Here is a 21,553-nt window from a genome sequence, read left to right as displayed (position 1 = left end):
AGAGGCGTTTACCATGCTCTATGTATGTTCGTGCATTTATATATAGTGTGCACGTGCATTTCTATATAGTGTGCAACAGCGAGCGTTGATAGTCGGCCCCTTATCGCGCGGTCTGCATCCCCCGCGCAGCTTCACATCGCGCTATATGGTCCCCTTGAGCGGGCATGGTGTAATATTTCTCTCACATGTTATCTGAGCCTTCCACCATATAACCTAAATTGAGTGACATAAAGTGTCGCAAAGTGACAAAAATGGTCGACGACAAAGCTAGGTCCAAAGGTCCATAACGCCTACGTTAAAGTCGCCTAATGGTATAAAGGGTTCGTGCTTGTAGGTGTTGTCCTGTCAAAATTATGATCGATATTAGTATACTGTAACCCTTTTTTTGTGTCTCACATATGTTTCAATTATAACAGTGCGCACGGACGCCAAATGGATGAAAAAGCGTCGACCTTAAGGTGTTTCGCTCCTAATACGAACCCTTAAACTTCCAGTTTTTTTCTCTTCAGTAAATTTAGATAGGAGTCCAAAGAGTGCATTCTTTGTCATGTTTGCAAATAAGCTCAAAACCCAAAGGTTGGAAGCATTCTTGGCCTTTTTGCACACCAAGTTCGAATATATATAAATAAAAAAGTTGAGTGTACACACCTGAAAGAAGTGACAATTGGGACAAATTCGGAAACTTACGTTGTCTGTGCAGAGGAAGAACCACTGTCAACACTGAGAACGAAGTGTTGACAGTGGTTCTTCCTCTTTTTTACTTTCTTTCTTTTCTTTCTTTTTCTTTTTCGTCTTTTTTCTCCCTTTTTTTCGTTTTTCTAGTTCCCTCTCACTCTCGCAAACATTTTTCAAGGCGAGAGGGACGCGGCAGCAACGAAGTTTGGAAGCTCATGTCAGTATAACTCATCCCCTGATGAAGGGAGGACCCCTCCCGAAACTGTTGGGAAATAAATATATTTATCCTTGTTGACAACGCTCCCGTTGTGCCATATCCCATACCTTCACGAAGACTAACTGGCCCATTGAATTATTACTCCCACTGACCTATATATATAAATATATATATATATATATATATATATATATATATATATATATATATATATATATATATATTCGTGGAAATACCACCTCTCTTGATTCGACAACTTAAGAAAGCAAGTCTGTCAAATTTTCTGTTCTCGGGATTGGAAAACTGCGGATGAAAGCACCTTTAGAGCATATGAACAAAGTCATAATTGTCATTGCGGCGTTTTTTGAGATAATCGTTTGTTTCAAGTGTTGTCTATCTGCATTTTATTTATTGCTGCACCAGTCTGACTCATTACCTGCAAACCATGGCCTACCCTGGTATAAATGTATCTTTTTTTTTTTACTGTAAGCGGTCTGCCAAGCAAATACCATTACAGAAAAAGGAACTCTGACGCAGGTTCACATGTTACGTTACCCTCCATTCCGCTCTTCCCCAACCCTCTTTTAGCCATCCCCTCAAGCATACCAGGCTGCCTAGGTTACTAATGACAAATTACTCTAAATCTAACAAACTATCCCGAGATGAAGTCATTGCTTAATAAATACCTAAAATTATTATGCGGTGCAACTCCATTACCATGGAGCAGACACAGCTGTGTCTTTCACGGCGGCGTTGATGAATGGACTTTCACTTACATTACGTGCTGTCGCAAGAGGTACGTAATTGCTGGTGACATATCAGTCTACGTATGCTGTTGAACCAGAAGGGGCCAGCAATTTGTCATCTACCATAGGAGTGCAAGCAATCACGTGTAAGTTTTTAGTTCGCTATGAAGACCAGCTGTATCCATACAGTATGGTTGCAATACCGGCTGTTTGTAGAGGGGGTAAAATGGAGACCCATTCAGTGCAATGTTGTTAACTTAATATGGTTAATAACCGTAGTTATATATTGACCATGGTAATGAGTAGGAAGGAAGGATGCAACAAAAGGGAGAAAGCAGGGAGGTTAACCAGAAAGACATCCGGTTGGCTACCCTACACTGGGCGATTAGGGAAGGGAACAAGAAAGATGAGAAAGAGGGAAGAGAAGGAAAAGAAAAAAAAAGTGCCGCCATATCCACGAAGTGAATGATGATGAGTGGGCGAAGCTCCGGAGGTAAACCTGGTAAACCATGAATCCTCTGTACATTTTGCCCACTCGATTTTATTACATCGCTCCCCCTAGCGTACGTCGCCGCACTAAATCTAACGATTGCCTTCAACCAATGACACGCGCCATATGTGACATCATTCCTATTTTATAAGATCTCGCGTCTTTCATCAACTACAAGTACCGCTTTCTAGTTTATAACATCTTGCATCTTTTCATCATCAGCTACAAGTACCACCATCTAGTAAACACTACAAGAGCTAAACGAGAGGTGGCTACATACAGGAGACGGTACCGCCATCTAGTGAACACTGCAAGAACTAAACTAGAGCTGGCTACATACAGGGGACGGTACCGCCATCTAGTGAACACTGCAAGAACTAAGCTAGAGGTGGCTACATACAGGGGACGCACAGCCCACGCCCTAAGGAGCTTCGCCCCTAAAAAAGAGACTGACAGTAATTTAACTGCAGCGTGTACAAGTTCCCCGCAAGTCAGAGGCATTCACACAAACCCGTCTTTCTCAAGAAACACAGCAGGGCTATCACTGCCTTGCGGGTTGTCGAGGGATGTGGACGCTGTTGTGTCAGCACTTGCACAGAAAGAGGCCGATCATCCAGTCGTCGCATTGCGTTGGCAAGTACTTCTCTGCCTGGATCAAATCGAGGACAGTGGCACAGCAACTGTTCGATATTTTCATCGGTGCCGCAAACATCGCATGCCACACTATCAGTCATTCCGATTAACGTTGTATAAGCTTTCGTGAAAGCAACTCCCAGCCAAAGGCAATAGAGAAGCGAAGCTTCACGTCGATGTAGGCCGGGTGGAGGCCGGAGTTGTAGTGAAGAGTCAAGTTCGTGTAGTCTTGTACGTCGTATGCTTGCTGTGTTTCACTCAGTCAGTGTGAGAATGCGGGCCAGTAGACGAATCTGCCTCGCCCCATAAAGCGGAATCGGAACGCTGTTTGCTTCTTCATGTGACTTGCGAGCAGCATGATCTGCAGAATCATTTCCGCTTATACCACAATGCCCAGGTAACCATTGAAACACAATGTCATGGCCTTTTTGTATTAAGAGGTGGTGATGTTTCACGGTTTGGTAAGTCAACTGGTCGTGGCATCCGCGTCGGAGAACTTACAACAGGCACTGTAACGCTGGTTTTGAGTCAGAAAACACCGCCATTTACTTGGTCTTTCTTGAGAATTGATGAGTTTCAGTGCACTACGCAGAGCCTCGAGTTCTGCCGTCATGGACGTTGTCGCATGTGAAATCTTAAAACACCGAGTTATCCCTTGTGATGGTATAACCACTGCTTCACCTAAGGTAGACGGCGTGTTCGAGCCATCCATGTAAATGTGCACGTGGTTATTGTAGTTTTGGTTCAGTAGGAATAGACTCAGGTGTTTTAGAGCATGTGTCGCTAAGTCCGGTTTTCTCCACATTCCTGGGATCGTTAAGTGAACTCGCGGCCGGCTCAAGCTCCAAGGAGCAAGCAGTGGCTTTGATGCAGGTGCGTATGCGTCAGTAAACAATTAGCGATACTTGCAGACAGTGGCACCGTATGTCGTGCAGGGCCTTTCCGTAGAGAGGCTCGCCAGGTGGAGGGAAGGGGTCCTGGAATGATGCCTGAGGTGCATGCACATTTTCTCGGTAATAAGTAACGGTAAAGGTAATGAGTAAAAACGTAGAGAACACAGGAACTGAATACCTCCACATTGTTCCTTTCACCCCGTGTCTGCGCTGTGTCGCGTTTTGATTTATCGAGTTTCACGAACATCAATAGATATCTTCCGTCTTGCTTTATTTCTTATCTGTAAAATACCTGCTGTGAATGTGATTGTTTCTCTTGACACGTTCCACATGGGTATGCCACGGACAACTCTAGAAGAGCGCCAACAGCGGAAACGTGAGGGAGTTCGCATTCGCCGAGCTGATGGTGCAGTATGGGGACAAAAACAGGCCCAGGAGGCCGAGTGCTGGAAGCAACTGCGTACCGATGGTCCGGCAGCCTGCCAAGCTGCGCTAAATCACGAACGGGAATGCAAGTACCGGTGGCGAGCAGCATGGCGCTTTCTATAAATACACTAGAGAGAACTCAGGTGCTAGCGTCTATGGGAGCTGCAACGCACGGCGCTTCAGCGAGCATGGGAATGATGGGCAGTACACGGATTTGTCTAATCTTCGTACTTCTGGCTCCGTTTGGGTTTGCGTGGCTTGAAGCTGCTTTGTCACCAAAGAAATATCGTCCAGAGTCCCCTCTAGTTAATTTTAGCGAACTCTATGGTGAGCAGATCCTGCAAATCTTGCTACCGAGTGAGCTCGCGGTGTCAAACGCTCGCAAGAATGCAGCGCTGCGTCGTCATGGCCGCAGGAGTGCGTTCTCCGGTGACACATTGGCTTCGGCTGCAACCTCTGTGACCTCCTGTGCATGGTTCGAGTACAACCACTGTTATTAACGCATCGTGAACTGCATTTAACCGCTCATTACATCACTCCATGACTGTGATCATGAGAGACATGCGCGGCATGTGAAATAAACGCTGTGGTAAACCCAAGCCAAACGTCTGTCTAGCCTCATTAAGAAGCACAATGCATGTAACCAATAATTGTGAGTCTTCAGTGCCACGTCGCATTGAACCCACTGCATAACATCGGGGCCACACGTTTCATCTTTCGCTGGTTAATCATTTGTATGTGGTACTTGGGCGGTGATCTTGAAATGCAAATGCATTTTTTAGTTGGGCTATGTCAGGCATCCGGCGTTGTCCGTGGCGGTGTCCACGCACCGGCAGGTGTTCTCTCCGCTCCCTCCCATGAACAGCCGCGCACGCGCTTATCCTCGCCTCCAGCAACTGAAACATCTAGTGCGAGAGAGTGTAGGAAAGTGGTTGGTGCAGTGCTTCCCCACTCCTCTAGTCATTCGCTCTCTCTCCTCCCTGTGCCCTTCTTTCCCGTCCACTCGCACCTCACTCTCGACCGTTCATTGCCTGGGCGCCTCTCCAGAATTCTTCATCGTCATCAACCACAGCATTTGAAAATGCTCAAAATTCCTTGCAAATATGCAATGGGTCCCTATTGAAAAAATAAATGGCAGATCCCTCGTACAGTGGGAATCGATGATATGCGAAGCACGAATAAGAAAGGTTGATATGTCACTTTAAAATCAGCACAACGTTACGAGGTCGAGGTAAATGATGCTGTACATGACTTCCGTGTCATGATTATCATGATTGGATGTGGCGTTTACCTTCGTCATCTGTTCACGTCACGTGATACCAAATTTAGTATATGTGGAACTAGCGAAACGGCCGCGAGCACGCTATGAGCGTGGTATGTTGTCATTTTCTTAAATGAGACGCTTGTCAGCATTATCATGTTTGCACCAGTCATATACTTTCGTTATCCATTGACGTAACGTAACATCGAATTTGATGTATGTGGAGCTAGCAAAACAGCCGCGAGCGCATCATGAAGGGCCCAATATACTCCATTGTAGCGTTCACGCGTGCGCCCGCTGGGCACAGCGACGCTACGTTAGCAAAACGCGAGCACTTTATAGTCTGACGCCAAGCGTGACCAGCGTCCGCCGGTGCGGCCCAACGGCAACCGGCGCGAAATGCGACATGGTGCATTTCGCGCCGATGCGTTACCCAGACAACACTGCATCTCCCTCTTTTCGTGACGGAGGGACGCCGGACGTGATGAAGCGCGCATGCGTCGAAGCAACGTAGCGCGGCGCACACCTGCGAGTATATAACGAAACCGACGCCTGCGTCGCAACGCCGGCGTGACGCGACAACATGAACGCCGGTGAGCACGCGCACCGCGTCACTTCCGAATGTATAGGCGCCTTGACAGTTGCATGTAGTCATGTTCTCACATGACACTCATCTCATGATTATCATCTTTGTACCAGTCGCATACCTTCGTCATCCATTGACGTCGGAGTACTAAACAGTCGGAGTAATAAACATACCAACCCCGGTGTGCAATCGTCCCGCCCGTTATTATTGTTTCGCTGTTATCGTGATGCTCCAGCTTGTGCCACTCTTGCATCGGCAGCTTTTCGGACACATGCCGTGGGTTTGAAACCAGGCCACGAGATCAATTCCACGGCATGTGTCTCAAAGGTTTTCATGGTTTCAACGAAGATGATATGCTAGAGGCCCGTGCGCTGTACAGGGTTGCATAAGTGCGCGATAAAGAGCACCAGATGGTCGAAATATCCGGAGTACTCAACTATGACTTGTCACATAATCATATCGTAGTTTCAGTACGTAAAAACAAAGCTGTTATTATGTTTACAGACATGTACTTCCTATTTGCAAGCCCTGCCGCGGTGGTCTAGTAGTTAAGGTACTCGGCTGCTGACCCGTAGGTCGCGGGATCGAATCCCGGCTGTGGCGGCTGCATTTCCGATGGAGGTGGAAATGTTGTAGGCCCATGTGCTCAGATTTGGGTGCACGTTAAAGAACCCCAGGCGGTCGAAATTTCCGGAGCACTCCACTACGGCCTCTCATAATCATATGGTGGTTCTGGGACGTAAACCCCACATATAAATCAATCAATCCTATTTGCAAGCTTTTTTGAAGGTGTAAGAGATATCTGTGGCCCGCTATCAACAAAGAGCTGTTAATAATAACTTTCACAGTGTATAACTTCCGATTTTTCTATTCACTTATTAAGACTACTTTAGAAAACCGTGGTAGCTGCCAGGAAATAAAAAAATTGCCCGCAGCTTCCCTCGGGGGAACACTGAGGAGGATGCGGAGCATATAATTGGTTAACGGGGTGTTAAAGTGCGACTTACTTGTGTCGATGGCTAAATTGGTTAACGTGGTTGTGAAATGGGGTGTTAAATTGCGACTTACTTGGGTCGATGGCTAAATTGGTTAACGTGGTTGTAAGAGGGGGTGTTAAATGAGTGAACACGTACACACGTATGCGAAATGGTGGCGCTGGTCGAAGGGACGTCGATCATTGTGTTTGTGGATTCATTGGAATTCATTTCACCGCGACCTTGGACGTCGACGCGCCGTACAAACCAACCGACGAGCGGCCACTGAGCGAGTGAGCGCCGACCTTGAGTATATATACAGCGCGACGGCGCATGCACTGTCAGCGGTCGAATGTTCGAGAAGGGGGAGAAGCGCAACGGCGCATGCGCGCGCGTCAGCTGCCGATGTTCTCGAAGCGCGACGGCGCATGCGCGCGCGTCAGCTGCCGATGTTCTCGAAGCGTGACGGCGCATGCGCGCTACATTATACAGCTAGCGAATGTTCGTGAAGAGGAGAAGCGCACGCGGTGTGTAGAGGAGGAAGGGTGCACAGATGGTGGAGGAGTGAAGCGCGCGCGGTGTGTAGAGGAGGAAGGGATGCACAGATGGTGGAAGAAGGAGGAGGAAGCTTGCGGACGGCGCCGCACTACAAGCCTCGAGTATTAGATGCTCCGCATCTAATAAACAAAAGGCTAGCTTTAATCTATGAGGCCATGCGCAATGAAAGTTGCAAAATGTTAGCATCTGATCGCGAAACTCGGCTGCGTGTTCCTGCAGTGACCAACCGTTTTCTAAACACGATAGCTTTCTTACGAAACGTTGCCTACCGCTGTGACGTTGGCGTAATAGCTTGCCTTTCCCGTCATACCCAAGGCCATGTAAGCCAAAGACAGGACGTGAGGTTCTCATATAAACTATGGTAACTTTAACATAACGCCTAACAATGGAGTGTGCAGAAATGTCTACCACTACCAACCAAAATTTAAGATTAAAAGTTTGCAGCAGCGTGTATGTGCACGCTGGCTGGAGTTGAGCATGGGCCCGTAAATCATTAGATCTGCTGACGAGCGCACAGTCGCTGTGCTCCAGAATGTGAAATAAATTATACTGTGAGACAACGGCGTGCGCTGAAACCAAAATGCGCACTCATTTTTAGGAGCTCGAGCATTGACGTCACATCAAGGAAGTCCTGGACAGCGGATTCCATCAACTTACGTATGTCATACAATGGCGCAAGACGCAGACAGCAGTATTATGAGGTTATATGTTATGCTGCTGACACGGCCTACGCTGAGACATACACTTTTTCCGATCCTCGTTAGCTGAACCATCACTTTTGTTTGTGGTTAGTTCGAACACACACCTGTTTGCTGTCATGCTGCGCTAAGTGAAAGTTAACAATTTTTCATAGAAACACGTGTGAAGCTGCTTATAAATCTAGCCACTGCACTCCGCGCCAGTATTTCACCCGTGTGTGTGAGTGATTGTAACACAAATGGTTGATCTAACAAAAACGTTTCTTATACGCAACTTTTTCGAACAATCCGTGAGTGGAATGATTCTCTGCAGTAAACCTTTACCGAAACTTCCGTTGGTTTGTTTCTCACCATAACGGCCGAAACTAAACAATACGCAAGTTTAGGCAAGCCGACTTGCCTTCGTTAGAGGAGATTAACAAAGTCCACTTGTGAAAGGTTGGAACGTCGGCCCAAGTAACAAAACTTCCAAAGCCACTAGGAGTGGCTGCGGCGATTGTACTACGGGCACATCATTACTCAGTCTAATTGCATCCGCGACACATGCACCAGTTCACATATGGTTTATCATACAATCACCTATGTTTGCAAATAGATCTAGACAGAAGTTGCTGCATTTAATTGTTGTTTGCTGTTGCAAATAAATGTGTTGTTTGGCGTGCACTATGGGGTTATTTTGACAGGACCAGTTTTAATATTCTGAGTCATTGGCCTCTGGACCCGCAATCGCATCCTTGAAATCGTTCTTTTTTCTGTTGACGAAAGCCTCAAGAAAATTGGTCGGATTTTGTACGCTCCAACTCTTTGGTTCAGACGTGTCTTCCTCCTTGTTGTTACAAGGCGAGCGAAGAAGCAGCATGCGAAACCTGAAATGAAAGTTAGTTGTGAACAGTGCGTGTTAATGCTGCTGGCTGCTCTAAGTGCGGTAGGCAGTAGTGATTTCTTGCTGACAGCTTTTGACTTTGTACTTTCGGTTATCAAATTGTGCTGCATGACCGTAACAACTAGGGTGAGATGTCGTGACGAACGTTGTAAAATATTACACCCATCATAAACGCCACACTTGAAATTTGAGGAATTAAAGTGTGAATGGTCCTTGTAGGGAGAAACTAGATTGCAGTTCAAGATCAATGACATTGCCATAAAAATATTTATAAATATCTGTCACTATTCTGTCGCTTCTCCTACAAAAACAAGGTTAATTAGCAGGGTGATTTATCTCCCATTAATATAGATTACTTGAAACTTATCGTTGAACGATAATATTGATCGAGTATAGAAACACTCTAAAGCACGTGACGTGTATTGTGCGGGTGATATTGTGGTGCGTTCATGTCCCTCTAGTTGAGATGAGACGCGATATTTATGCATGTAAGAGTCTATTCTATAATTATGCTAGCTCAAAGCCGGTCATAATTTCCCTACAATAGCACTATTATATTTACTAGCATAACAATTTTTAGTGACGAGATCAAGAGAAGAGATTAAGAGTCACTTCCACTTTTGAAGGTGTATGGTCAGTTACCACGTGACACAGAGGTTATAAAAAGGATGTCCAACAAAGACATTCACTCTTTTTTCATCGTGGTGGGCACCGGAAGGTGTCGGCATAGCATGTGCTTCATCGTAGCCTTGGTCAGCTAATTTTGAGAAGCCACTTAAAAGGAGTGACCATTGACTCACATGTTTCGCATGAAGTCTTTGCAAGGCCAGATGTTGGCCTGTACGTATAATTCTTCTCATCAGCTTTACATGTTGTGCTGCCGAAGGGTGTTATCTACCCTCCTCTAAAGTCATTGAAGCCTTCATAGAAATTTATATGCCTACATTTTCCTTGCACCGTTGATAGTGTAGATACAGCGGTTGCAAGCCGCATTTCAAGCACTCTATATATGTATTTGTAGAGTGGCGGCCACAGTTCAGCCCCACAGAAAAAATCTATTCATTTTTATTTATTCTGAAAATTTCATGTACAGAGATACAAAAAGACCTAGGCATACACAGCTGTGGTGTAAAATGTTTGTATATGCATGGTAATGAAGCTACTGATCTGCTCCAACAATGTCTTCAAAATAAAAGGTTTACTTAAAGGCGCAATAGTGACCTTGTGCAACCAACTGGATAAGGAAATCGCTCAGGCCTGTTTTGTTCGGTTGTTTCAATGTAAATATTTTCGCTGTTATTTATAACGATAACATGTGCCGCCAATGATTTGTTTTGGCTTCTTGCTTTAAAAATCTGCCTTTTTTTTTCTTTCGCTTGTACCCCGACAGTACAACTGAACAACATATGCCAGAAGAATAGAGCAAATTCCACTGCCACCAAAAATCAACCAGTTGGTCAGAGAAACATGTTTAACACAATATTTTCATACGAATAACGTTGCGTTTTAGTCCAAACTAAAGCGTGAGAAATCATAAACAATTTCAATGAATACATCAGAAATCTGCCAGCCACGAGTCCTGACAATTTTTTTCAATGTTGTGCCATTGAAAAGTAACGAAAAACAGCTGTAAGATGACTATGGTATGATGTTGCTAGTGGGCGTCTTCATCGTGATGCAGCTAAAGTGTTTACAAGATCTGACGGTCTGGGAACGCCAAGCAAAACAAAATAAAACGCACCTACCGGTGCATCCTAAAAAATGACTGTATTTGAAGCATTTCGTCTTGAGCACGTCGCCATTCAAAAGTGACGAAAAGCAGCTGCATGATTATTACCGTATGATGTTTTTAGAGGGTGTCCTTATCGTCATGCGACGAAGGTGTTTACAAGGTATGATATTCTGGGAATGCCAAGCACCAAAAAAAAACGCACTTATGCTTACGGATTAAAACCAGTGCATCTTAAAGGATGGCCGTATTTGAAGCATTTGGTCTTGAGCACGTCAAAGTAAGCTATGCCGACGGATGCCGTAATGACATTGCTGGCATCCACGAGACACTTGAAAAACCTCTCATCGTCGTCACAGTTGGTCCTGAAGAGGTTTGAGAAAAAAACCATGGACATGCGTAAATGAGGAATACGTGTTTTCACTCGCATATTGCTTCTTGTATTTATAGCATTCGTTTTCACCTCGCCGGTGTAAACACACGCGGCCGCAAGTATGCGCATTACACACACGCACAAACTCGCACATCTATCGTTCATCCTTTCTTTAACTTTTATCTCCTTTAAGATCCTTTATCTTTTGTTTAGCGATAACAATGGAGTCGTCAGTTACGTGAAGGCGTGGGTAGGGTAGACACTTCTTCTTTCCATCTTCCTTGGCCTCCTCCAAGACTAGTTCACGGTGGCCCGTCTTGAGAAATTCGCGTAAAAAGCGCTGCGACGTGACCTTCTAAAGTACATTGCATGAAACACTGGTCTTGGTGGTCAAACATAGATATTCCATTATGCGGGCAAATGCCATGTTGACAAAGACATCTACAAAAGTACAAACAGATAGTTTACACTTATCATGTGTGGAAAACCTCGCAGGGCACCTAATTAAAAGCATAGTTTTTGGGCAGACATTCTCATACTTTCATCGCAATTTACCGTAAAAACAAACTTGATGTGATACCATACTTTCTGGGATTAAGTCCCTTGTGTACTTTATCACTCGTCGCCTCAAAGAGAATGAAGACACTTGTGTGGTCTTTGAGAACGACAGGTTTGCGCGAACGCCTTTAGGTGGCAATGAAGTCTCGCCCATGTCAGCCAATTCCCTGCGCATTCCTTTTTTTTTCTTCCTCCTCGTCTTTATCAACACTCTATTTCTCTTTCTACAATATATTAGTTAGCCATACGATTTTTCGGCTATCCTCCCTATCTTCTTTTTTTTTCTTAATTTCTTTCTTCTTGCGAGTTATGTTCCGAGCTTCGATATCGTAACTTCTCGTTTGACAAGCTTACGTCTATAGGGGTCACAGTGCTGGAAGACACCGATAGCTTACATGCGTATCTCCCATCGTTATGACTCCTTCAAATTTATCCAATCAACTAGCCCAAGAAAGCCGTACTTAAAGCTTACATTGTATAGAACCTAAAATTTGTGATTCCGTGCTTTGTTTCAAAAGCCGGTATGCTGTCATTGGCATGATCGTGATCTCGACAGCACATATCAATCTCACGGATGATGCCCAAATCGTTGTAGCTCTTGGCGATGTCTCCAGCCCCGCACCATTTAGTACCTGCACTCCAAGCAAAATACAAACAAAAAAATCAAATAAGTGAGCCGAAGGGAAGAACTTTTCCGACAAGCTTTTTCTGAGGAAAACTAGGTTATCCAGTGAAGCATGTAATTGAGTGAAGCTCACTCATAGTGAAGCATACACATCATATTTACTTATAATGTTACAATAAGTGCACAGAGCTAAAATCAGTGAACATTAGTCAACATTTTTCATTACTAGCAATATTGATCTGAGCTAAACGGCAGGTCGGCAAACCAACTCTTGAGTCGACTTAGACTCACTCAGCCTCAGATCTAGCCGTGATTCTGAGTACGAGTTAGTCCAATTGAGTAATATTTCGGCGAGTGTTGGTCCGAGCCGGTTCGATCGCGGAACATTTTAATGATTTTGAGTTCGAGTAAATCCAAAAAGCCAACTGCGGCGAGTTTTCGGCCATGTCAAGGTAGTAGTGTTTCTATGTTCCTGAGACACTGTTGTCACGAGCCCAATAGCTGAAATGCTCAGGATATTTGAAAATAATTTTTAATAAGCAAAAGAGTGCAAGAACGAAACCTAAACCCGACCGGGCGCCCTGTCTATGTACCACATACTATTTTGTGAAAATCGGAGGCCGTATACTGAGCCCGCCGGCGCGAAGTATGAAAGCTGTGAAAGCCAGACCCGCGAAACACCAGCCAAACACCACAGAGGAAGGAAGAAAGCTTTCCTGTGCTATAGTCATGCCAGACACTGCCAACGTCGCCTTGTGGCCAGCACAATAAACGCTGTAGCAGCCGATGTAGCGATGCCATCGACTGCGTCCATCCCGTTGACATGCCAAACATCGCGTCGCACAGACAGTGTTGCCAACAATTCTGGCAAGCAAGGATATTTTTCTTTTTTCGAGGCAATCTTTAAAATTAATTTGCAAATGATCAGCGCATCTCTCAGGCATGTAATTTGGCGTCAATGACGGAAATGTGCAAAAGAACGTACCCAGCGAATCTTATTGTGATCGTTGACCTCGTAAAATGACCGGAGTTGGCCTTTTTTCGCAGCGAGCTCTAAATTTTCTGCCGACCTATGGCACCGATATCACGCAAGTAAGATCTGCAGGCTTGACCAGGGCTGTACACTGTTTAAGTTATTTACCAGTCTATATTCTCCCGGCCTTTCCTTCTCTCTCTCTCTCTCTCTCTCTCTCTCTCTATCGGTCTATATTAAAATTATATATCATTGTCTTTGTGTTCAACTTTAGAAAACTGGAGCGATTCTGCTTGCACATTCAGTTCAGAAAATTCATATTTTTATGCCCGTCGAAAAAAGCTACCTCTACAATTCTATTTTACTTTTACGATGATTCGCTTTTAGACATCTTACTACCACAGTCCTCCTCCTCACAGCAGCATTTTCAGACTTTTTAACAGCAACTTTCAACATTATTTTAAGGTAAACCTCGACCTTTTTTCACTCTGTCATCTTTCACCCTAGACGGTTTCACTCGGTGGATATGTAACAAAAACATCGTACACCATGGCCCGCGTTCTGTGGGGTACCGTACACAATTAGCACAGACAATCATGTTAAAATCACTCAGTGTCACTTTCCTATTCAGTCCAGTGATTTAACATTAAAGCTCGTTATATATAGCGCACAAAAATGAATTCACTATTTCGTCTAAACAAAATTACTATAACTTAAGAAATCAGCGGTTTCGAATACCTAAAGTACCTCATTAGTAAAGTACATTTATAATTCATGAACCCAGAAGAATAATCTTATCGGGTTCTTCGTTTATGCTCTCAACATATCTCACTTTTTTATTTATTCAACAAAATGTACATATCCTGAATAATAGCTTCCTATAATGTAAAATCAGGCGAACTATCGTAAAAACAAATGTTAATTGCCGAGGTAGGTTTTTTTTTGCTATAACACAAAAACGCAAATTTTCTTAACTGAATTTGCAAGAACAAATGCTCCAGTGTAGTGAAGTAGAACACTCTTAGGAATCACTAAAAATAATTTATTAATTTATATGTAGCTTTATTTTATTGGCCTGGATTGGCTAGATGTCAAATGAACTTTACTATTCGAGGCACAGTAAATTCAAAATTCGAACAGCTCGGACTCTTTCAATTCATATCGCTACATGACCTATCTGGGAAAACAAAAAGAGCAAAGAAAAAAGACACGAATCAAATATCACCTGTTTTATTTCCTTCTCAGTTTTCTGCATGCATATGCTGCACCGTTCTTTTTTTTTTTCTTTTTTTCTACCCATCAGCTTACGTTTAGGTCTGGCATATGCCCTCATTTTATCATTTTCGACGCCGATGTTGTTTCTCTTTTACGATAACGTTCAACCTAACTTCCAAAGTTCGCTTCGACCGATGTACTCCGAGAGACAAAAATATATTTTCCGTTTTCATCGCATCAAATGCGTTTTTGGCGGTATCTTTATTTTATAGGAAGAACGCAGTAGATGTTCCATTCCGAGAAAATTAGTTATGGGTGAACTGCGCTCTATGGAACGACGCGCAGCACAGGCAACTGCACCTGTTCCCGCTAAACAATGTTTTCCCTAATAAAGTCTCTTTCCGAGTCGTTTTTAAACATTAAATTCCATTACATTTGTTTGTGTTATTTTTTATTACAGTCATTGTCACACATCATTTCAGAACCCCGGTGCACCAACTGAACGTTTTAAGAACGTCACAGTAATATCGAATTGCCACAGTGTGATGTTAGAAGTTTTATGTCATGCGTGCATTTGTGCTGACGGAGTGTTTTCCACGTTAGCGCTATGTTTCAGACATGGAAAGTGATCTCGGATGCGCCAACGAGTAAGATGACTACATTTACCTGGGTATATCAAGAGGCTCTTGAAAGCGGTGCCTAGCAAATCCAACAGAGAGGAGCCTTTCTCTTCTGACTCTCGGTCCACGCATTTGTCTATGAAAACGTCCATCTCATCCACGGTTACGTCGGTAACGAGCCCACTTGGAATAAACTTCAACAAATATTTTATGAGTATTCTGTGGGAAAAGTATAGACACCGTCGGAACGAAGCACAAACTAAGAAGTGTACTACGCTTAGTACGTGCTACCGTAAGTTAAAAAGCTACACGGGGTCGCGGTCGTTCAGTATTGGCCATCGAAAGAATTAGTACCCAATCAGCAAAGACGCAAGTCGGCGATTGAAAAAGCGCGCCTTTGTTTACACGAAATTCAACAACACTCGTATTTACTATTTGTTATCAAGTCAGCAGTTCAAACCGTTTACGGTCACGCCAGTAGCATAATGAATAGCGTCTCTGTAATGCATTCTAAGAAGCGTATAAAACGTGCGAAAATGTCAAGCGTCTAAAATGTGTGCACAAGAGGCCGTGCGTTTGGCAGGATTATATGGAATAACACAAAATATATACAGGGTGTCCCACATAAGTTGAGCCAAGAATTCGAAAATGAAAGACACTTCAGTGGCGAATCGAACCAAACGCGTACTACTCGCACTAGCCTGTATGAACTGTGGCAGCTTTTTTATTTCTCCTCATACTAATTAATTACTAATCTTTATTCACCCATCTATTTAATTGTGGGCTGGAAACTGAAAATATTATCACTGAACTCCAGAGCACGTTCAGAAACCACCCACCGAATTGTTTCCTGTACAATACGTCTAGCGCTGTTATTTTTTCGCGTTGTAAAGAAAGCCTATAGCAGAACTATAGCAGTGCGCTCGCGGTCAGTCACATGGCTTCTTTTCACATTTCACGGGATTTCTTTATAACGTGGAAAAAATAACAGCGCGAGACGTATCGTACAGGAAACAATTTAGTCGGTGGTGTCTGAAAGCGGTCTACATCTCTCAGTGTTTGTATTTTGGGTTTCGAGCCAATAATTAAAAATAAGTAATTGAGAATAATTATTTAATTAGTATGGGGAGAAACAAAAACTGCGTGAGTACCCACAGGCTAGTGCGAATAGTATGCGTTTGCTTCAATTCACCTCCTAAGTGCCTTTCACTTTCAAATTCTTGACGCAAGTTATGTGGGACACCCTGTATATCAACAGTTAAAGCCAAATTATCCTTTTTTATAATATTTGCTTCATAAATTTGAAGTGCACATTGTTTATTATTGTGGAAGGCGAGAATCAATGGTCACTGATGAGGGGATTGGTGGAGAGGGGGCTGGTAGGTGCACACTAAATGACGCACGCAAAGCCGCTACGACGCCGAAGTGGGCTAATGTATAACAAGCTGAAGAGCGTGCTCGTGTATGTTCTGTTGCATTGCTTTGAGGTCAGGATATAGAGAAATGTTGGATTTTTTCAATGATAATGATGTATACGACAAGGCAGTGTAAAATGAAGTGCTGTGCAGGTTGACAATGCATGGACAGTGGAAATAGGTACACATTTTGGGGGCAGAGGTGTCAAACAGTGCAGTATAAAGTATGAGGACCACTCTTTCAATAGTGAGATTGAATGTTTTTTTTGTTATTGATTTCACTTTCTCCTGCTCCTTTTTTTCCCTCCTGCTCCTCTTCTCTATTCAAGCACTCAATGCGACACTGCTTCGACACTCCTGCCTCCATACCATTCATACCATACCATACAGCACAGGGAGCTTGCAATGTACGACAGATAAAAGACGCTAGGTAAAAACTATCGGTCAGCTATAGTACAACAGTAATAGTAAAACAGCCCCGGCAACATACTGTCGCTTATAACTCCTGCAACTTCAGGCTGTTTCGACAGCAGTGTTGACAAGTCGGCGCATGAGTCAGCTTATGCGTACTTTTGTTAAGTTGAAACAAATTCTGAAAAATTAGAAGGTGGCAATCTGGGGCACTTTGGTGGTGCGCAATTAAGGACAATAAAAACATGCTTGAGACGATTACACAATGAAGAAATTAACACAGCCGCACACACATAGCGCAATGTGTTTGCACGTGTGTTCCTGCGCAGTGTATTCATCACGAGTGCGCTTTTCCCACTCTTAATATTGTGCCGAATTTCTTCAATTTATGCAATTTTCTTGCCATATACGTGAACGAATGTGACTACTGAAATTTTGCATCGCTATTTATCCAGGTCGAAGTTTGAAAGAAGAGAATAATGCCCAATAATTATCTCAATGTAAAAAAAATGGACTCGGATGTATATAACAACTCAGTGCAACGCAGACGTTACTGTGGACTTTCGCATCATATGAGGTGGGGTGAATCAATGTTTTTTTTTCAGTCCCAAGAAAGTGCATCCTCTAAAATGTGTTTTAAGCATGCAAAGCACAAATACTTACTACGTGTGAAGTCGTGTAAAATGCTATGGTCATGAAGTTGCTCACGACTTTTCTTCTTTTTCTCATGTTCTTCCCCTCGTTTTTTCGTTGTTCGTTCGTACAACGCAAAACTTACCATACTCGTTGCCTGAAAGCTGTACCCAAGAAAAGTTTTCATAAAAGATTTCCAAAGCAATTTACCAAGCCTTTAATAATCCTGTAGTACGGTATATGCAAAGTTGTTTAGGTTTCCTCATAGTGTGAACCTTTACAAAAAGTTTACTGAATCACGTATGTATTGATTAGACTAATCAAATCACGTTCTATAAGATAAGCACTACCCACCTGTCACCCAGAAGATTACACGTAACCGGTTCACCGCTTTTTTTATCCTCGAAAATTTCGGCAAACCTGTGACCGCCATCTTTGAAGTCCGTCACAATGCGATGGTTCTTCGTAGGCACAAATCTAAGAATAAGCGCTTTAGTAAAAGGCACCGTTAACATTCTTCAAAGACCGTGATTGAAAGCTTTCATAGTATAGTCAATAATTTCGTTACATTTTTGGTCACTGTTGTTGATGGGATCATTTTTCCTGGTGAAAACACATAGTGCAATGGTGAAAAAATAAATTGAAGATATTAAACGTAACATACAAGTTCATAAAACGAAGAACATTTCTTTTTAACTGAAGAAATTATTTTAGTAAAAATGTGAAGTAGTGAATATATCACCCTAGCTATTAGTTAGAAACCGACCCGATCAATGCTTCAGTTTTACACGTAAAAAGTAGTATTTAGGATATCAATACTACCACATACGACGCATTAGTCAGCTGAGAGCGCACAGCATCGCTATTAAAACATTACAGAATGCTATAAAAACGATGTTGCTGTTTGTCTGATGAGGAAGGTATTTATATTTTCAACATGACTAACTTTTTTTTTGGAAGGGGGGGGGGAGTTTGTACAACTAGAATTACCGTTCCGACAAATACCGCAAGATTACAACTCTGTTTCAGTTATGCCTGGTCAAATAGCCATAACTTGAAAATCTCAAGTATACATGCCGATGCCTAATGAACCGATGCAATCTCTACAGCCATTTCAGACCTCTAGTTCAGAGAAATCAAAATCTTTGAGCCCATCGCTCGCTTAACTTTATAGTGCTTCCTCTTTGGTTCCTGTATATGATACCGCTGTTTTTATTATCACGTTCGGCAATATCTCACAGTTCACTACCCCTGTTCTTTTATGATCGGCATTTTAACGAAACAATAAACTTTTACATGTACGTAAGTATCGTTGTGTTAGCTCGCGTACGTAACCTTCCATGTACGACGCAAAAAAAGAAAATCATGGACTCGAGTTCGCAGTCGCAAGGTTGAGAAAACTTACTTTTTAAAAAGCAGTCTTTCTCTGAGTAGTTCCTCACTTAGTGCCACGGAGACTATGACAATAACAATATGGGTAATGCCCATTAATATCTACCTCAGTTTCAAGAATGCAACACCGAAAAATCTTTTGCAAAGCCGTATTATCTCACTTTCTGCCTTTAAAAACAAACGAAGAAAAATGAGGAAATCAAAAAGTTTAACGGTTGTCTAAAAATGTTATGGTACCCATTTGCGTACTCCTGATCGTTTGAAGTCTCCAAGATTGAGTGCATCAAAAATACCAAACCCAAATCACTTTCAATGTGATCTACAATGCGTCCACAGTTAAAGTAATGCACTATAGATGATGTCGTTTACGCTACAATAAAAAAAAAAGCTTTCCCTTATCACGAGGCCGCAGCCGAGCGCTCATGTAGTACTCAGCCATTTTCGTTCGCTCGTTTTGAAAATATGACTAGACACACGGCGCCACTTCTGAATACTTCGTAAAAGCAACTCATCCTTATTGTGCCAAGGCAAATTTGGACACGCGGATATTGAACTGTGATGATCTGCATCCTTTAAAACAATGGTACCCTATTGGGTACCCAGGGGCCGAGGAGGTTATACCAACCCATCGTTATGGTTCACCAAGATCATAGCCACATTATTTAAACACAATTACATACATATGCTATTCCATAGCGCAATTAAAACATGTGAAAATGTAAACGTACATGGTGATGCCATAAAACGGGTGCACTTAAGATTGGCTCACAGCACAGCCAAGTAAACTATCCAGTGCAATGAAAGAGGGCAGTGCTAGGGAGCCTTCAAGGTGGCGAGCACATGAGGTCTCCCTATGTCGTGGTGCCATCTAGCAGATCATCGCTACACTTATTTGCAAACAAATCTCGTTTCCCCGCGAAAATGCTGGAATTACAATCGTCCTCTCTTACTAATCTCATTTTTCTTTTCGTGAGTTGCTTTTTTGCAGTTTCGCCACAGTGGTCTACATTTTTTTTTTGTCTAGTGCATTGTAGCTAGCAATTGTGATTCATTAAAATATGAACATTTTAGTCGGCTGTATTTCTAGAATTTCTGTCAGCAGATAGTGGGGGAGGGGCTAAGAGGTGCACGTGAAAGCAAGATCGCAGGATCGCGTTGAAGCTGGAGGGGTTGAACATCCTGCATGGTATTCATATTTGTGTTGAATCACATCCCGTGTTACATTCATTATTTTCGTAGCCTACATATGGTGTAAAAAATAAATGGCATAATTACGTGTCTTTGAAAGCAGACGCCGCTTTACTCACAACACTTGATACTCCTTTCACTGCGACCTTGAGAGGAGAAGCTCCGTAGATCTTTATAGTGGCCGAACAATACTGAACGCCAATAATGTAACTAGCAGCAAATACAAACAAAAGTTCGATGGAAATCCGCACCATTTCTGAAAAGAAAATTGTTGTTTGCACAGGAAAAAAGCAATGCCGCGTCAAACTTGTAGCCCAATTTGTATTTAATTAAGTCCACTGAAACTTTTGAACATTGTCGTTTGTGAAAGAGCAACATCTAGTCATCGGACACTCTGGTATAGAAGATGGCAATAAAAGGCACCTAATTGTTTGACAAGTTAGATTACATTAGTTTTAGTTAGGAGAAGTACTAGTCTTTTCTACCTCCCAATTTAGTCTAGAAATTTACTGCATTTAAATGTTCGCCGGCTCACGTATGCTATTGGGAACAGAGTCAAAGTCTACGGTGCATTAAATTTGTCAACTTTACTTCGTCGCATGTGGTAGTGTCCAAAACCGCACTGTGACATAAATACAATAAAATACAGCGCGCTTTATTCGACATTCTTAACTTTTCTTTATATCAATAATTAAAACTACAGGTAATTGCCGGTCTTACTCCTGCTAGCCACATGACCTATCAAAGTAAGAAAAAAATGAAATGAAAATTGGGGTTTATTACTTTTGTTCAACCTGCAATAGGGAAGCTCTATACATGAGGCTTCCCTTCGCTCTAGTAGCATTGAAAAATTTTCAAAAATTATTGGCAGCATTTACGAGCGACCCTGTGCAAGCTCATGGATGATGACGTCAACGTTTGCGTTGCTTTCTTAGTGTGATAGTGTGGTTTTTATATAGATGTATTTGTCTACGCAGCCTAGTGCCTACGACTTCATACTGGTACGACCAAGTTTACATGCACTCGTTCGTATCACCCTGGTCATGACTTCCGAACTTCAGAAGGGGCAAAATGGGAAGAAACTCTCATGTGCCTAGATTTAAGTTCACGTTAAAAAGCTCCAATTGGTCAGAGCTAATACCCAGTCCACCCCCATCCCATGCCTTATAATGACAGCTATAGCATGTACGAATTCCAGGAATTAATTATTCTCCTTCTTATCCTACTGGTCTTACAACTAACGTACCAGCATAGATTCAAAATAATAATTTGCACCACAGAGGACTTACTGAGGCTGCAATGGGTGCTCCTAGCAGGCTTCTCTCCACACGTTTGTTCCTTGCTGAGACTGACTGCACCGAAACTGTGTGAGGTAGTTACC

At 42.9% G+C, this 21,553-nt stretch overlaps 1 protein-coding gene across 1 annotated transcript; it reads right to left on the bottom strand.

The window, feature by feature from the left end:
* Positions 1-8,703: 8,703 nt before the first annotated feature.
* On the bottom strand, positions 8,704-21,553 carry LOC119171889 (uncharacterized). The gene is made up of 7 exons (XM_037422760.2): positions 21,462-21,553; positions 20,260-20,428; positions 17,947-18,069; positions 15,180-15,352; positions 12,173-12,332; positions 10,985-11,134; positions 8,704-9,023 (listed from the first exon to the last, which is right to left on the bottom strand). The coding sequence occupies exons 2-7, from the start codon at positions 20,424-20,426 to the stop codon at positions 8,849-8,851; spliced, it is 948 nt and encodes a 315-aa protein (XP_037278657.2). The 5' UTR covers positions 20,427-20,428; positions 21,462-21,553; the 3' UTR covers positions 8,704-8,848.

This window comes from Rhipicephalus microplus, chromosome 4 (genome assembly GCF_043290135.1).
Source record: "Rhipicephalus microplus isolate Deutch F79 chromosome 4, USDA_Rmic, whole genome shotgun sequence".
NCBI lineage: Eukaryota > Metazoa > Arthropoda > Arachnida > Ixodida > Ixodidae > Rhipicephalus > Rhipicephalus microplus.
This window is presented reverse-complemented; position numbering and strand designations above follow the sequence as displayed.

Bases quoted from the DNA above. Each gene is read 5' to 3' on its own strand.
- LOC119171889 (XM_037422760.2), bottom strand. From the start codon at position 20,426: ATGGTGCGGATTTCCATCGAACTTTTGTTTGTATTTGCTGCTAGTTAC. The intron at 12,333-15,179 runs GTAAATGTAGTC...CTTGGAGTGCAG, and splicing joins GAGCCTCTTGATATACCCAG to GTACTAAATGGTGCGGGGCT. The intron at 11,135-12,172 runs GTAAGCTTTAAG...AAACCTCTTCAG, and splicing joins AATTTTAGGTTCTATACAAT to GACCAACTGTGACGACGATG.